Below are 14,628 nucleotides of genomic sequence, written 5' to 3' on the forward strand. Positions count from 1 at the left end.
TGGATGATAATACTTTAAAAGTTTACCTCCACTAGGGGGGTGGAATTTTAATAGGTATCCTGTGCAGCTATTGCCCACCAAGTCTATGACAAGTTAGGCCTGTTTTCTACAGAGACATTAGTACGCGAGGAAGGAAAAAGACGAAGAGGAAGAAAATGGAGGAGACAGCTGGGAAAAGCAGAATTACCCCAAAAGCAGCAGTGAGAATGCAAACAGGACAGTTAAAGGGAAGGCACACAGGGCTTGGGAGGAGAAGGCTTGGGTCCTCACCGCCACACCACTGAGACCTAGTGGCCTGACCTTGAATGAGTCTAGCGGTATGACCTTTGATGACTCACGTTAAGTGTTCCCAGCCAACAGGAGGGGGTCCACGTGGCTGGTTCCCACGCCCAGCTGATCATCATTATTCTGGTCAGGTCAGGTTTGGGAACGAATTCCCCTGAGAATCTGTGCCTCAGAGGGTGATGGGGTGAACAGGACAAGTGTTTGGAGGCCCAAAGTCTCTTGCTTTGGTCTGAAACCTCTGAGAATAGATGGAATTTAAGATGGGAAGGGCACAGAGAATTTAGGGGTTTTTTTTTTGTTTGTTTTCTGAAGCACAACAGCAAAGTGAGAGGGCAATCAGGAAAGGCTTAGGCAATCAGGAACGGTTTAGGACCAGTCTTAGAGGCACTTTCAGGTCTTTTATTATTTTCATTCGCATGGTTGTGACTGTATCAGCTTCTGACGTAGACCAGGCTGGGGATGAAGTTCTTCCTTACGTGTTATTGCCAAATCCGCTCACAGACCCAGGCCCACGGTGTCGCTCCACTTGTTCTACCTGATCCCGGGCCTTCCCCCTGGCCCTTGCTGTAGTTCACGCAGAAACACCTTTGTTCTCACAGGCCCCTGATGTGTACCGACAGATTATTTGGAGGAGGGCCGATCCTGGTTATTTGAGACTAGTCTAGAAGTAAGCAGTTGTCCTAAAGTATTTCTGAGAGCTCTTGGAGCCACATGTTTACAGTATTATTAGTATAAAATCAAATAGTTTACTCAGAAGCTTTAAAATGTTTATTTTTACAGGCCCCAGGTAACAGCAGGCTGGGCCTCTAGGCAAGGCTCTGGTATTAGATGGGGCACGAAGAAGCCGAAACAGAAAGGGGGATCGTGCGAGCTCCGAGGTGGCAAGGCCAGCAGCTCAGCCAGGGGTGGGTGGGGACCTTCCTCTTGCTCCTGGCTGTCGCTCTACTGTCCCAAAGCTGCCTCCATTCTCCTGGATTGGTGACTCTAAAGAAGGCAGAGATCACCCCAAATTAGCTGGTAATTGACCAAAGGGGGGTCTCACCGATGGCAATGAGAGTGATGTTTAATTCACATGAGCATCTTCTGGGGAGGTCCTCAAAAGGCCTGAGTGAAACCCATGGTGAGTTGATGCCACTCAGCTGCTGGAAGGGCACCCGGCCTGGCTCCCAGAGGCCCCAGGTGAGAGCTAGTAAGGCCAGCTGCAGTTACTTGCTTCTCTGGGCCTCAAGTGCCTCATCTGTAATATTCAGGTGGTAGGGGGATAGAGAGCCTCCACATGCCCTTCCAGCTTTAAAAGTCCATGAGTGGTGAGAAGTAGGGGCCCCAAAGGTGAAAAGAGCATCTTCAGGTGAAGGTCACTCCGACACAGGAAGCCCAGTTAACAATTAGAGCTCCCACTTACACAGTACCCCTCCCCGCCCACCCACCCCACCGCCCCATGCTACCTGGTTTACACACAGCCCCGTTTCATCCTCACAGTAACCCTGAGAGAGGGCCAAGTGTCTCCTTTATCCATACTGAGTGCCCAAGGTCATAGGGCAAAGGAAGCAGCAGAATTTGGATCTGGGACTTTCTGACTTCAAAATCTACCCGTTTTCCACTACCTTCGGGTTGCTTGAAGTGGTTCCTGCATTGACCACCTGATAACAGACTGTCCTGGGGGGAACAGACTGTCCTGGGGGGATCTCTGTGTCCAAATTTTCCCTTCCTATAAGGGCACCAGTCACAGTGGATGAGAGCTCACTCTGATGACCTCATTTTAACTTGACTGCTTCTGTAAAGGCTTTATTCCCAAATCAGGTCACGTTCTGAGGTACTGGGGGTTAGGATGCCAACAAAATTTTTTTGGGGTGGGGAGCACAGTTCAACCCATAACAGTCCACTCTCTGGACCCCAAATTCATGTCCTTCCCATGTGCAAAACACATTCACCCGACATCCCCCAAAGCTTTCATCATTCCGGCATCAACTCTAAATGCAAAATCTCACCTACCCATCATCCACTCAAAGACCCAGCTCTCGTCAGCTCCTGAATCAGAATCCCCAGGAGCCCTGGAGACCGTGGGCTGCACCCAGCAGCCTCTCCACCAGGAACGATCTCGGATTGTCCAACACAGACGCGGGTGAGCTGCCCAAGAGCAGCGCGGTCACGTCCGGACATCTCCCTTTATGAATCACGTTAGATAAGGGCCAATAGCTCCTCAAGACAGTTCCTCAAAGGAAGTTTAAAGATCTCCTCTAAAGATGTCCTTTCAGAGAAACAAAGAGGGAAGCGTGTCAGAGCTTCCTGGCTTTCCCGATCATCAGGAGTCAGAAGAGTGGGGCCTTTTGTGCTTCTTAGTGAGAAAGTAAAGGCAATTCTTTGAACTCGGTGATTTCAGAGTTCATTTATTTTTCCTCTGTTATTATTTTTTGTGCCCTAGCTTTTCTTTTGACCTACAGCTGTTTTCACTACTGATTCTAAGGAAGCCCTAGAGTCCTAACCGTATTCAGGATTACAGAAGCTCTCAGGGCAAGCAGCACTGACACGCTGCTAAGTTTACCTTCTTCTCTGTCTTTGGCAGCAGCCCTGCTCTGTCATCCCTGCACTTCAGAGCAGGGGCTGAACAAGCTGAGAAAGGACCAGGGATCAAGAAGGTGCACCTCTAGAGCGACTTCTCTGGATGATGGCCAAGCTGAGGGAGAGGGGAGGGGAGGGAAGAGATGAACCAAGGGATGAAAGAGGAATGCAGACAAGGGGGAAATACTTGGGTAGAGAGAAGAAAACTTAGAGGCATTGTAAGAAAGGGAAAGAAATGAAGTGGGCATTGGAAAAACCCACGGGACGGGGAAGGAGAAAGGGAAGAAGGAAGGAAGAAAGGAAAACCGCAGCCTGTCAGCACTCTCTGGTGGATGTGGTGAACCAACTGGCTGGTCCAGCCTTTCAAATAAGGGTGCTGCTCGAAGTGGTTCCCCCTTTAGTCCTCGTTTCTGCTCCCGGTGCTACTGGAGTTTGCAAGAAGGAGAGGGTGCCACCTCAGTCCCATCCCAGCGCGGAGGAGGGCTCAGAGGGGTGCATGAGGGGTGAGATGCCACCTAAGCGGCTGTCCTGGGCCAGGGCTCCCAGGGAGCAGCCCTGTGTGCAGTGCAAACAATACCCCGAGGATGAACAAAGGCAGAACATACGCTGATGCGCTCCGTGGCCAAGGGCACTTAGCTCACTGCGACGAAGCAATGAACTGTACCATCTCCCCAACTCTCCCGACTTTCAAAGCCTCTTTCTTTGTTTCTGTCCTTAATATCTGTATGAACACGAACCAGATTTTATTCACTTTCAACAGGCAATTCTGACTCATTCCACGATGGATGGTTTATTAGTGGTAGAGACAGAATGAGATGGCTACACTGTAACCAGCATGACTATTTTCCTGCCACTGTAAATTTTCTCAGGGCAAAGAGTTGCTTTTTTAATTAAGTTCATAAGGTATAATAATAGATACCCACCTTTGTTATGTGCACGTGGATATACAAACATCTTTTTTTTTTAACTTTACAAGGTAAACCCAGTTAACATATCTAACTGAATCAGTTCCTAAGATGCCAATATGGGAAGAGCTTTTTCTGCCCCCAGTTTGATGCACAGGTGGTTACATTTTATATCTTTCATTCATTTACTGAGATAAGTATTTAACCAGGGCTTACTATGTGCTGGGTACTGGGCCAGGCGTTGGAGAAAAACGGTCGAGCAAAACAGACGTGCCCTCTGTCCAAGAACTTAGAGTCTAACGGGGGAGAGAGACAATGGTGAAATCTTCACAGCTAGAAAGGGTGACAGGTGCTGGAAGGGTGCACCAAGGTTGTGTGACATGGAGCTGAATCTACATCAGTTTTGATCGGAAATCTGAAGGGTGGGCAGGAGGTAACTGGACGGGCGGGGGTTGAGGGGAGGGGAAGGGAGGCTTCCAGGCGGCAGAGACAACTTGTGCAAAGGCCAGGAGGCAGGTGGTCCAGGGCTCTCAAGGAAACAGAGCAGGCAGGGTTGCCGCAGTGCAGACGAAGAGACAGAGCAGGCTTGCCGACTGAAGGGAGAGCTACAGGCCCACGTACAGAGCACGGACACCACTGAAGGACTGAGGGTTTACTGGAAAGTCAGCGCAGGTTTCTGAGTAGAGGAATGGCGAGATCTGATTTGTTTTTAAAAGGTCACTCTGGCCACTTTTAGGTGAACAGGTTGGTGGAAGGTGACAGTGTGTGTGGAAATACCAGTTGGGAGGTGAGTGCAGGAAATCTGGTGAGACAGCATGGTAACTGGGTCTGGGGTGGAGACATGAAAATGCCACGTTAACGAGTTTTACACATTATCACCACTTGTGGCTTCATTACAGAAATGGAAGGGATGTGTCCTGGAGGTTACAGAAATGATATGAGATGTTAGAAAGAGGAAGTCATTTTTTGGGTTATATTTCTGTCCAACCCTTTGTTTCTATATGCAAGTGTGGAGATACTATATATCTTTTTTTAAACTGGAAGAACCCTCATCTAATGGATAGAATTCCAGAGTGGGAATGGACATGAGTGTTTCTTTCAGATGCCTGGAGATGTTCTTCAACATCCCTGCAAGTGACAGGCAGATCTCTACTCAGGAGGTCTCTCCCCTCTTTGGAGGAAGCCAACAAAAGTCCACCTACAAGTTTGGGTTCTACCTCTCAAAGTCAAGGAGACAGGTTCTTTCCGAATGACACCCTCCTATCATCATATCCTCAGGTCTCCCATCCCGCCACATGTGCTGGGATTTCCAAGTCCCTTTGTCCCAGGTTGTGAGCTTCCATCTTGGCTGGGCCAAACAGGCTAAGTAGCATCACCGGACTTCTAGATCCTGTAGTACTATTACTGTCATCTAAGATCCTATTAGCTGCCCTGGTGGCCTGATCACACACTTGACTCACTGAGGCTTTTTATACATGAAGCTGTGTTTCCCAGCACCCACCTCCTCTGGTGCCATTGATTTTGGGGGTCCCAAGCAGACCTTATATGTATCCCCATTCAGTGGGTCCCGATCAAGATCTTTTTGAATCTCCTTCACCATCATCATTGAATGAGATGCGAAACCACTGTTAGTAAAATCTAGCTTAACACCTCTTGGCGTCTTGCCAATTACATTTTCAGAAGAGGAAGTGGATGCGGAGGTGAGAGTTGGGGGGCAGGGGTAGGATTTCTCCCTTAATTTCCCCTTCTGTTTTTCCAAACAATGAATATGGGGGAGGAGAAGGATATCCAAACCATTTATTTATGTTCCATCTCCCATGGATAAAATGTTTACCATTCCTCACTTAAAGAACCACCACTTGAAGAAGAATTTAGATCTTTCTTAAAATCTCCAGGAAACTCTCCCAGGCGCAGAACATCACAATGCCAAGTTAGCAATCTTCTGACCCACCTCCAGATACTTTCTCATTCTCCTAACTGCTCAAGCCTCAAATGAACAATAAAACATTCAAGCTCCGGCCCTGCCCAAGCCCAAGAAATAAAATAGGGAACATGTGTCTCTAAGCAGGTATCTATGGTTCTGGATATCTGGTTCTCTCCCTAGCCTTTCCAGCCTCAACAAAACTAGAAAAAGCCCCAGTGTGCTCTGGGGGATACATCATTCATTCACTCGCGTGTTCGACAAACATTCGCTGAGGATCAGCCTAGGGTATGGGAGAGCAAGGACAGCGAATTCCTGAAAGGTGAAATCTGAGGAAGATTTTCAATTCAAGTGAAATTAAAGAAAAATCTAGAGCCTGGTCTCAGGTACAGACAGTATTTTACGGTTTTTCAATTCAAGTGAGATTAAAGAAAACTCTAGATTCTGGCTTCAGGTGCAAACACAATATTTAACGATAACGACAGAACTAGAGGCCATTCTAACCAAAGGCCTCTACAGGTGGGATCAGCCACCTGGTTTTGTGGATACTAGTTTATGAAATAGCTCCGAGGGCCAATATTTAGAACAAAACCATTTAATAAAAGTGAAACGAGGAGAGAAGGGGAGAAATGAGAAGGCACGTTGAATGGGGAGAAATGGAGAGCTCGGGAGGAAAAAAGAAATCCACCCCTTGCGCTCTTTTCTGCCAGAGAGGTTTGAGGGGCTTGTTTCAACCTGGCATCCCCGGTGCAGAACAAAGAGGCTGGGGCGAGAGAGCGAGAGGAGAGAAGGGGCGTCTCAGACACGCTTGGGGGCGACTGGGGCCAGGGGGCCGCCGGAGGCGGGCGCCACCAGTAGCCGCTCGCGGGGGGAGCCTCGCACCTCGCCCTCCGGGACCGGGCGCCGCCGCTGTCCCCCGTCCGGCCCCGAGTCGGGCGCCAGGGTCCAGGGTGGTCCCAGGTCGCCCCTTGGGGCTCGCGGGGAGTTCGGCCCCGACAGCCCCGCCCCAGACGCGGACGCCTCGCGATCTAGCGACCCGCGGTCCGCGCTCCGGGTGAGGGTGCGGTGCGGTGTCAACTTACCCGCGCGCACAGGGTCCTCCGGAGAAGCCATGGGGACGGGGTGGGGCCGACGGGCGCCCGAGTGGGGCCGGGCGGCCGGCGGGACAGGGGAGGAGAGCCGGGTTGCAGGGCTGGGTTGCCCTGCCTTTCGGACGCGCGGGGAGCGAACCTCGGCGGCTCCGCGCGCCCCTCCTCCGCCCGCTCCTCCCCTATCTCCGCCGCTCTTCCCGGCGCTCACTTCCTGCTTGGCAATTAGCAAAGCCCCTGCCGTGCGCGTCCGGGTTCCACCCCCCGCCCCCAGACGCGCAAGCCGGAGCCCGGGTGCAGCGGGCCAGGGCGCGGGGAGAGTCCCCGGGTGCCCCGGGGTCCCCAACTACCGCCGCGAGCGCCCTTCCAGTCCTGCGCCCAGGTCTCCCACGGCAGGTCCCGCCGCGGAGCTCGCGCGAGTGCTGCCCGGGACCTGCTGCGAAGCGATTATTAGCCTTAAAAGCCGGCTGCAGTCGCGGGTCGCTCTCCTGGCTCCCTCCTTTCGCCCTGAGTCCGGCCGCAACTCTCCTCCGCGCACAGGCCTGGGCGGAGATGCCTGGCGGAGATCTGATGTTAGACCATTTCCTGCTCTTTAGGCAGAGTACGCCGCTGCATGATGGCACACGCTAATAATTTCTATTTTGATTTTTCTTTGGCATTGGTTATTACATGACCTCCAGGGTACTTACAACACAAAGGGAGTGAAAAGAGGAAGCCTGATACACACTCGCACAGCCGCGCTAGAAAAATAGCTTAGGGCTCCCTCGGAAATGCCAAGGTCTAATTTTTTTAATTTTATACCAATTACGTGCGCACAGATTGGAATCTTTCACTAAGAATATTTTTAAGATTGTTATATTTTAACTAAACCTATCATCAGTCATAAATCTATTACTATACGATGGTTACAGGCAATTTAAATTTAATAGTAATCTCTTAAGGGTTTAAAATAACCTTTGTCTTCACACATAAGAATTGAAAGAGAGGAATTGATTTGAAAGAGATAACATAGCTTTTAGTCAATTTATCGTGAAGGAGCAGCCTCTGGCTAAAAACTCAGCTCCGAAAAATGCGGGAAAGCAGCAAGTGTGTACATACCCTCTTGGCGACCACGGGCGTGCTTTGTGCCTCTCCCCCTCTGTTTAGTAGTCCTGAGGCCCATGGCACTCTCCAGATCGGCACTTAATATGCCATGAAAGAAACTAGAGGCTCAGAGAAGAGGGTCCGGCTGGATGTCGACCTTCTGGTGGAAAGCTCTCTGGGGAATTTGTGGGTGGGAGGATGAACTTCCTTTTGGTCTGCCTTCTGATAGGAAGGGAAATTTTTTTAAACGGTGTTTTCTCTTAGCATCCATTTTGAGGTTTGGTTTGTGGTTCTTTCTGTACTTCCCATGATGATGGAATTATTTCTGAGGTTGGTTGTCAGGAACCACATAGCAAGTCGGCAACACAAGCTCAAGCGTTGCTCTGAAGCTGGTTTGCTTTTCAAAACCCTGAATTAATTGTCTTATCACTCCCACTCTTATTATATCAAATAGAAGATGGGTGGCAGAAACACACTTCAACGTTAATTTTTTAAAAGAAAATTGACTATATATATTATTCCCTTTCATTCCCTTTCCTTGTACCTACTTTTTATGAATTGCAACCATAAGCCCTCATTACCTTATTTTTCCCATGTGCTTTGTGAACTCTAAAGTGTAATGCAAGTGGAATTTTTTTTTTAATTTACAAAAAACTAATTTAAAAACAATTATTTTTTTAAACATCTTTATTGGAGTATAATTGCTTTACAATGGTGTGTTAGTTTCGGCTTTATAATAAAGTGAATCAGTTATACATATACATATATCCCCATATCTCTTCCCTCTTGTGTCTCCCTCCCTCCCACCCTCCCTATCCCACCCCTCTAGATGGTCACAAAGCACCGAGCTGATCTTCCTGTGCTATGTCGCTGCTTCCCACTAGCTATCTATTTTACATTTGGTAGTGTATATATGTCCATGCCACTGTCTCACTTTGCCTCAGCTTACCCTTCCCCCTCCCCGTGTCCTCGAGTCCATTCTCTAGTAGGTCTGCGCCTTTATTCCCATCTTGCCCCTAGGTTCTTCATGACCATTTTGTTTGTTTGTTTTTTAGATTCCATATATATGTGTTAGCATACAGTATTTGTTTTTCTCTTTCTGACTTACTTCACTCTGTATGACAGACTCTAGGTCCATCCACCTCACTACAAATAATTCGATTTCGTTTCTTTTTATGGCTGAGTAATATTCCATTGTATATATTGCTACATCTTCTTTATCCATTCATCTGTTGATGGACACTTAAAAACAATTATCATCCACTGGAGTTGCCAAAGGGCTACCATACAATCTATTTGCTGTCATACTGTGTCCTTCTGCTTTTCCTTCTACTGCTACCCAAAGAGGGTTTTAAAACACTCTTTAAAATAGACATTTTTGACTTTTCCTGATAGCACCTAAATTAACTCATGAATCTCGGAATCACAATAAATGGGGATTGGTTACCAAAGAGTCAGATGTGCTGGATTTGACTCACAGGCCTGTCACCATGAGTTTGTGTTACTTTAGCACACAAAGTTACTAGTGTGCTACTTTGTGTGCACACTTTAGCACACAAAGTTTTGTTACTCAAAACTCTTGAGTCTGTAAGAATTTGTAGGATTGTGAAAGTTAAATGAAATATTGCATATATAAAATTACCTAAAAGTGCCTGGCTTATAGTAGGTACAAATAAACCAACTACTTTCCTGCCTTCATTCTTTCCTTGGAATTTAGTCTATTATGAGAAGCTCCTATTGCCTTTGTTATAAGAAATGAACCAGTATTTATTATAGGGTTTGTGCACAGCATGGATCAGTGGATTGATTGATAGCCCCCTCATGCCCCAAACAAAATGCCAAGCCCTGGGAAACCAAAGTGAGAAGTCCCTGACTTTTAGGAGTGTGTGGTCAAGAGAGATTTGCAGATACTCTTTCACCGTAGAACCAAGATAATGAAAGTTTAAAACAGGAAGGGGTATGTGTGGAAGAAAGGGACTAAAGACCTCTGGAAGCCAAGTGGCTTGGTGGTGACCACCCTCAGACTGACAGTTTGCCATGGAAGTTTTCATGCAAATTTTGAGACGTTCGTTTATGATACTATGGCTAAAGCCTTAAGTGGGGGGAAAACTGTTGGTCTCGTGTCTTTTCACAGACAATGACGGTGATCAGAAATGTTATCTTCAAATGGGGAAAACAGCAACTTAAAACATAGTTTATTTGATTCATCATTGAAGTATGTTGTTTTTGTTCATTTTACATCATTTTGGGTGTTCCTTAAATTTATGCAACCTGAGATAAAAAGTTATATTGTTGAACCACATACTTCCTTATTTCAAAGGGTTGTTGTACATTGTGTGTAAATGAACCCAGCAAACTGGTTAGACCTGCAATGATAGCGTATGGATTTAGGATTATAGGAGACTCCTTATGTTCCAGAATGGGACAGTCCCTCAGTTGAACTGGCTTGATATACCCTTGGGGAATTGTGTTGTGGAAGAGGCGCAAATGAGAGTTAGTAAGTTCATTTGTCTCCTTTTTGGAACAGATATTTGCGAACGTTTGTCTAGAGTATGTTAAGGCAGTGGTAGTGGGTCTCTGCTGTTTTGCCACATAACTTCTCATAGTAATGCCCCAGTGTACTCCCGGAGAACCATCGTTCCGCTCTCAATCCATGTGATCAGGCCGTGGCACCATCACCCCTGCCTCCTGACTCTAGGGGTTGGCAAGAGACCCAGGAGTAGCCTTTCCAGATACCGCTGAATGAGCCAACAAGCCTAGGAGATGCATGGTACCTTTGCTGGGATGGCTGGGAGATGGGCCTGTGCATGGTGAAAGAAATGAGCAGGACTGAAATGTTGGGGAGGGTCCATATCCTGGAGAGCCTTGAATGCCATACAAAAGCATGTGAAACTATTTTTCAGCAACAGGAAGCCAGGAAGCTAGTTTTTGAAAAGTGGCATATGAAAATTCGTGTTTTTGGAGGATTAGTCTGGCAGCTGTGTGTAGGATAGGATGTGGCGAGGAGAGAATGCAGGCCAAGAGACCATTTCATCTTTACAATACACTGTAATTTACTTCAGGGTTGAATTTACATCCTTGTCCAAATGTGAGGGAAACTCAAATCGGAAATTTTAAAATGTCTTTTTGTGGCCTTTTTAAGCATTCACCGTCTCACACAAATTGACTGCCTTGTAGATTTGCATATATGCACAAAAAATGATGTATTCAAAAACATTAATAGAGAGACTGAAAAACTTAAGGAAAATATTATCATTTTTGCTGCTTTGAATACTGTTTAACAGGAGCACAACATTCTGGTGCATTTGTTTAAGCAGAAATAGTTCTTTTTTTAATTGAAGTATAGTTGATTTACAATGTGTTAATTTCTGCTGTACAGCAAAGTGACTCAGTTATACACACATATACATTCTTTTTTTTTTTTTGGCCACGCCATGTGGCACGTGGGATGCGGGATCTATCTTCGTTCCCCAACCAGGGATCGTACCTGCGCCCCCTGCATTGGTAGCATGGAGTCTTAACCACTGGACTGCCAAGAAAGTCCCTATATATTCTTTTTTTTTTTTTAATTTTATTTATTTTTGGCTGCATTGGGTCTTCGTTGCTGTGTGTGGGCTTTCTCTAGTTGCAGCAAGCGGGGGCTACTCTTCGTTGCGGTGCACAGACTTCTCATTGCAGTGGCTTCTCTTGTTGCGGATCTTGGGCTCTAGGCGTGCAGGCTTCAGTAGTTGTGGTGTGCAGGCTTATACATTTTTTTAAATATTCTTTTCCATTATGGTTTATCTCAGGATATTGAATATTGTTAACTGTGCTATACAGTAGGACCTTGTTGTTTATCCATTCTATATGTAATCGTTTGCATCTACCAACCCCAAACTCCCAGTCCATCCTCCCCAACCCCCCTCCCCCTTGACAACCACAAGTCTGTTCTCTGTCTGTGAGTGTGTTTCTGTTTCATAGATAAGTTCATTTGTATCATATTTTAGATTCCACTTATAAGTGATATCATATGGTATTTGTCTTTCTCTTTCTGACTTACTTCACTTAGTGTAATAATCTCTAGTTGCATCCGTATTGCTGCAAATGGCATTATTTCATTCTTTTTTATGGCTGAGTAGTATTCCATGGTATATATGTACCACATCTTCTTTATTCATTCATCTGTCAATGGACATTTAGGTTGTTTCCATGTCTTGGCTATTATGATTAGTGCTGCTATGAATGTAGGGGTGCATGTATCTTTTTGAATTATAGCTTTGCCTGGATATATGCCCAGGAGTGGGATTGCTGGATCATATGGTAACTCTATTTTGAGGTTTTTAAGCAACCTCCATGCTGTTCTCCATAGTGGCTGCACCAACTTACATTAACACCAACAGTGCAGGAGGGTTCCCTTTTCTCCACACCCTCTCCAGCATTTGTTATTTGTAGACTTTTTAATGATGGCCATTCTGACCAGCGTGAGGTGGTACCTCATTGTAGTTCTGATTTAAGCATAAATCGTTTTTCAAGGTCTTCTACTTCTCACTTATGCAATGCCTGCCCTTCTACCTATAGGAGGTTAAATCTCTCTTGTCTTCGCCTATCAGCTTACTTTGAATTATCTACCCATCAAGATACATGAGCTAGAAAACCACAGTTTTTGTGCTGTGTTTGGTTTCCCCAAAAGGGAATGACACAGTGTGGGTGATTCTCAGTATGGTATTTGGCTAAAACGCTTAGAATGCTGTGGGTGGAGCATGGGAGATGGGAAGAGGAAAAGGTGAGGCTGGGCAGCAAGTACTTTTGTTCTAGAAATTCTCCTCCAGCCTCAGGATCCTCACTTACCCCTCACACGTGTGTCCTGGTGCCTTGACTTAGGCCCTATCATACTCAGTATGATTTCCAGCTGCTTTCTTATATATCTTTATATATAACAATTGACGTCTTGCTCCAGATTTTGAGAGAAAATCTGTTCAAAGAGATGAACTTTATATGTTAAAAACTGAAACCCAACTAATAAAAGTCAGCCAGAGGAGATTTTGTTTTGTTTTGGTTGTGAGGCGAAAAGGGCAAATGAATATTATCAGTGATCAACTAAAAATTGCACAGTCAGCACCCGAGAGCATAGTTTCCTGTGCTTTGTACCCCCAGAATGTAGAACACAGGTTCAAATTGGTGACTTAGGAATCTACAAAATCACCAATCATTTAAAAAATTAGTTTAACAACTTGTCATTTAGAATTTATTCTAAGCTAAGACACAAAGGTGTATCCAAGTGAGTCAACTGAGAACTTTTAGAACTAATAGGTGACTTTAGCTTGAAGGAGAGAGAAAGTTCAACAAATTGAACACCAGCAGCTTTCTTGTATACCAACGATAACCAACGGGGCAAAAATGATCCCATTTACAGCAGCAAAGAAAGCTATAAAGTAACTAGGAATAAATTCAATAAAACTGAGTAAAAAAATCACAAAAACTACAAAGATTTACTGAAAAAACATGAAAATAAATCTGACAACATAAAGAGCTATACCATGTTAATAGATTACAGACCTCAATACTAAAGATAGTTATGATTCCCTAATGAATCTAAAGATTCACTACAAACCCAATCACACTAACAAGATTTTTTTGGGAACATGAACCTGATTGCAAACTCACATGGAAGGGTAAATTCAAGATAATATTGAAAAAGAGTAACAAAGAGAAGGGATTTGCCTTCCAAAACAGCAAGATCTTACAAACCAATAGTAACAGTGGATTAATTGAACAGAAAAGAAATTTAAGACACAGACTCGTGTATCCTTTTGGAATCTGCTATATGATAGAGACAGTTAAATGGTGAAAAGATGGACAGTTCAAAAAATAGTATTGGGATATTTTGATATTTATAGGAACAATACAATTTGTATCACTGCCTCACTGTATACACAAAAGTAAGCTTTAAATAGATTAAATATCTAACTGTCAAACATTTTAACTTTAAAATTATTAAGATAGAATGTAAGAGAATCTCTTAATAACTTTGGTAACAGGAAAGGCTTTCTTAAGTCGAAAAATCAAAAGACATAAAATTCTGATAAACCTGACCAGATAAAATTCAAATTCTGTGCGATAATGGAGATATGGACAATATGGAGGTTCCTTAAAAAACTAAAAATAGAATTACCATATGACCCAGCAATCCCACTACTGGGCATATACCCAGAGAAAACCGTAATTCAAAAAGACACATGCACCCCAATGTTCACTGCAGCACTATTTACGATAGCCAGGTCATGGAAGCAACCTAAATGCCCATCGACAGACGAATGGATAAAGAAGTTGTGGTACATATATACAATGGAATATTACTCAGCCATAAAAAGGAACGAAATTGAGTCATTTGTTGAGACATGGATGGATCTAGAGACTGTCATACAGAGCGAAGTAAGTCAGAAAGAGAAAAACAAATATCGTATATTAACGCATGTATGTGGAACCTAGAAAAATGGTACAGATGAACCGGGTTGCAGGGCAGAAGTTGAGACACAGATGTAGAGAACAAACGTGTGGACACCAAGGGGGGAAAACTGCGGTGGGGTGGGGATGGTGGTGTGCTGAATTGGGCGATTGGGATTGACATGTATACAGTGATGTGTATAAAATTGATGACTGATTAAAAAAATAATAATAAAAAATAAAAAAATAAATTTAAAAAAATTATTTAAAAAAAGACAATAGAGAATTATAAAAGAGGGTATAAACTTAGAGAAATTAATTATATATGTAATGTTCTATTTTATAATTATGAAATATAAAATAA

The 14,628-nt window shown here is 44.8% G+C and overlaps 1 protein-coding gene across 5 annotated transcripts in view; it reads right to left on the bottom strand.

The window, feature by feature from the left end:
• EDARADD (EDAR associated via death domain) overlaps window positions 1-8,328 on the bottom strand; it is a 59,665-nt gene extending 51,337 nt beyond the window's left edge. For 3 of the 5 annotated variants that reach the window (XM_082407732.1, XM_082407733.1, XM_082407731.1), the window contains exon 1: window positions 7,857-8,328. In XM_082407732.1, coding sequence (XP_082263858.1) covers window positions 7,857-7,920 — 64 coding nt within the window. In that variant the 5' untranslated portion in view covers window positions 7,921-8,328. The other 2 variants (XM_082407735.1, XM_082407734.1) reach the window with 1 other exon arrangement.
• Window positions 8,329-14,628: the final 6,300 nt, after the last annotated feature.

The sequence above is a fragment of the Balaenoptera borealis genome (assembly GCF_965194805.1).
Source record: "Balaenoptera borealis genome assembly, chromosome: 10".
Lineage (NCBI taxonomy): Eukaryota > Metazoa > Chordata > Mammalia > Artiodactyla > Balaenopteridae > Balaenoptera > Balaenoptera borealis.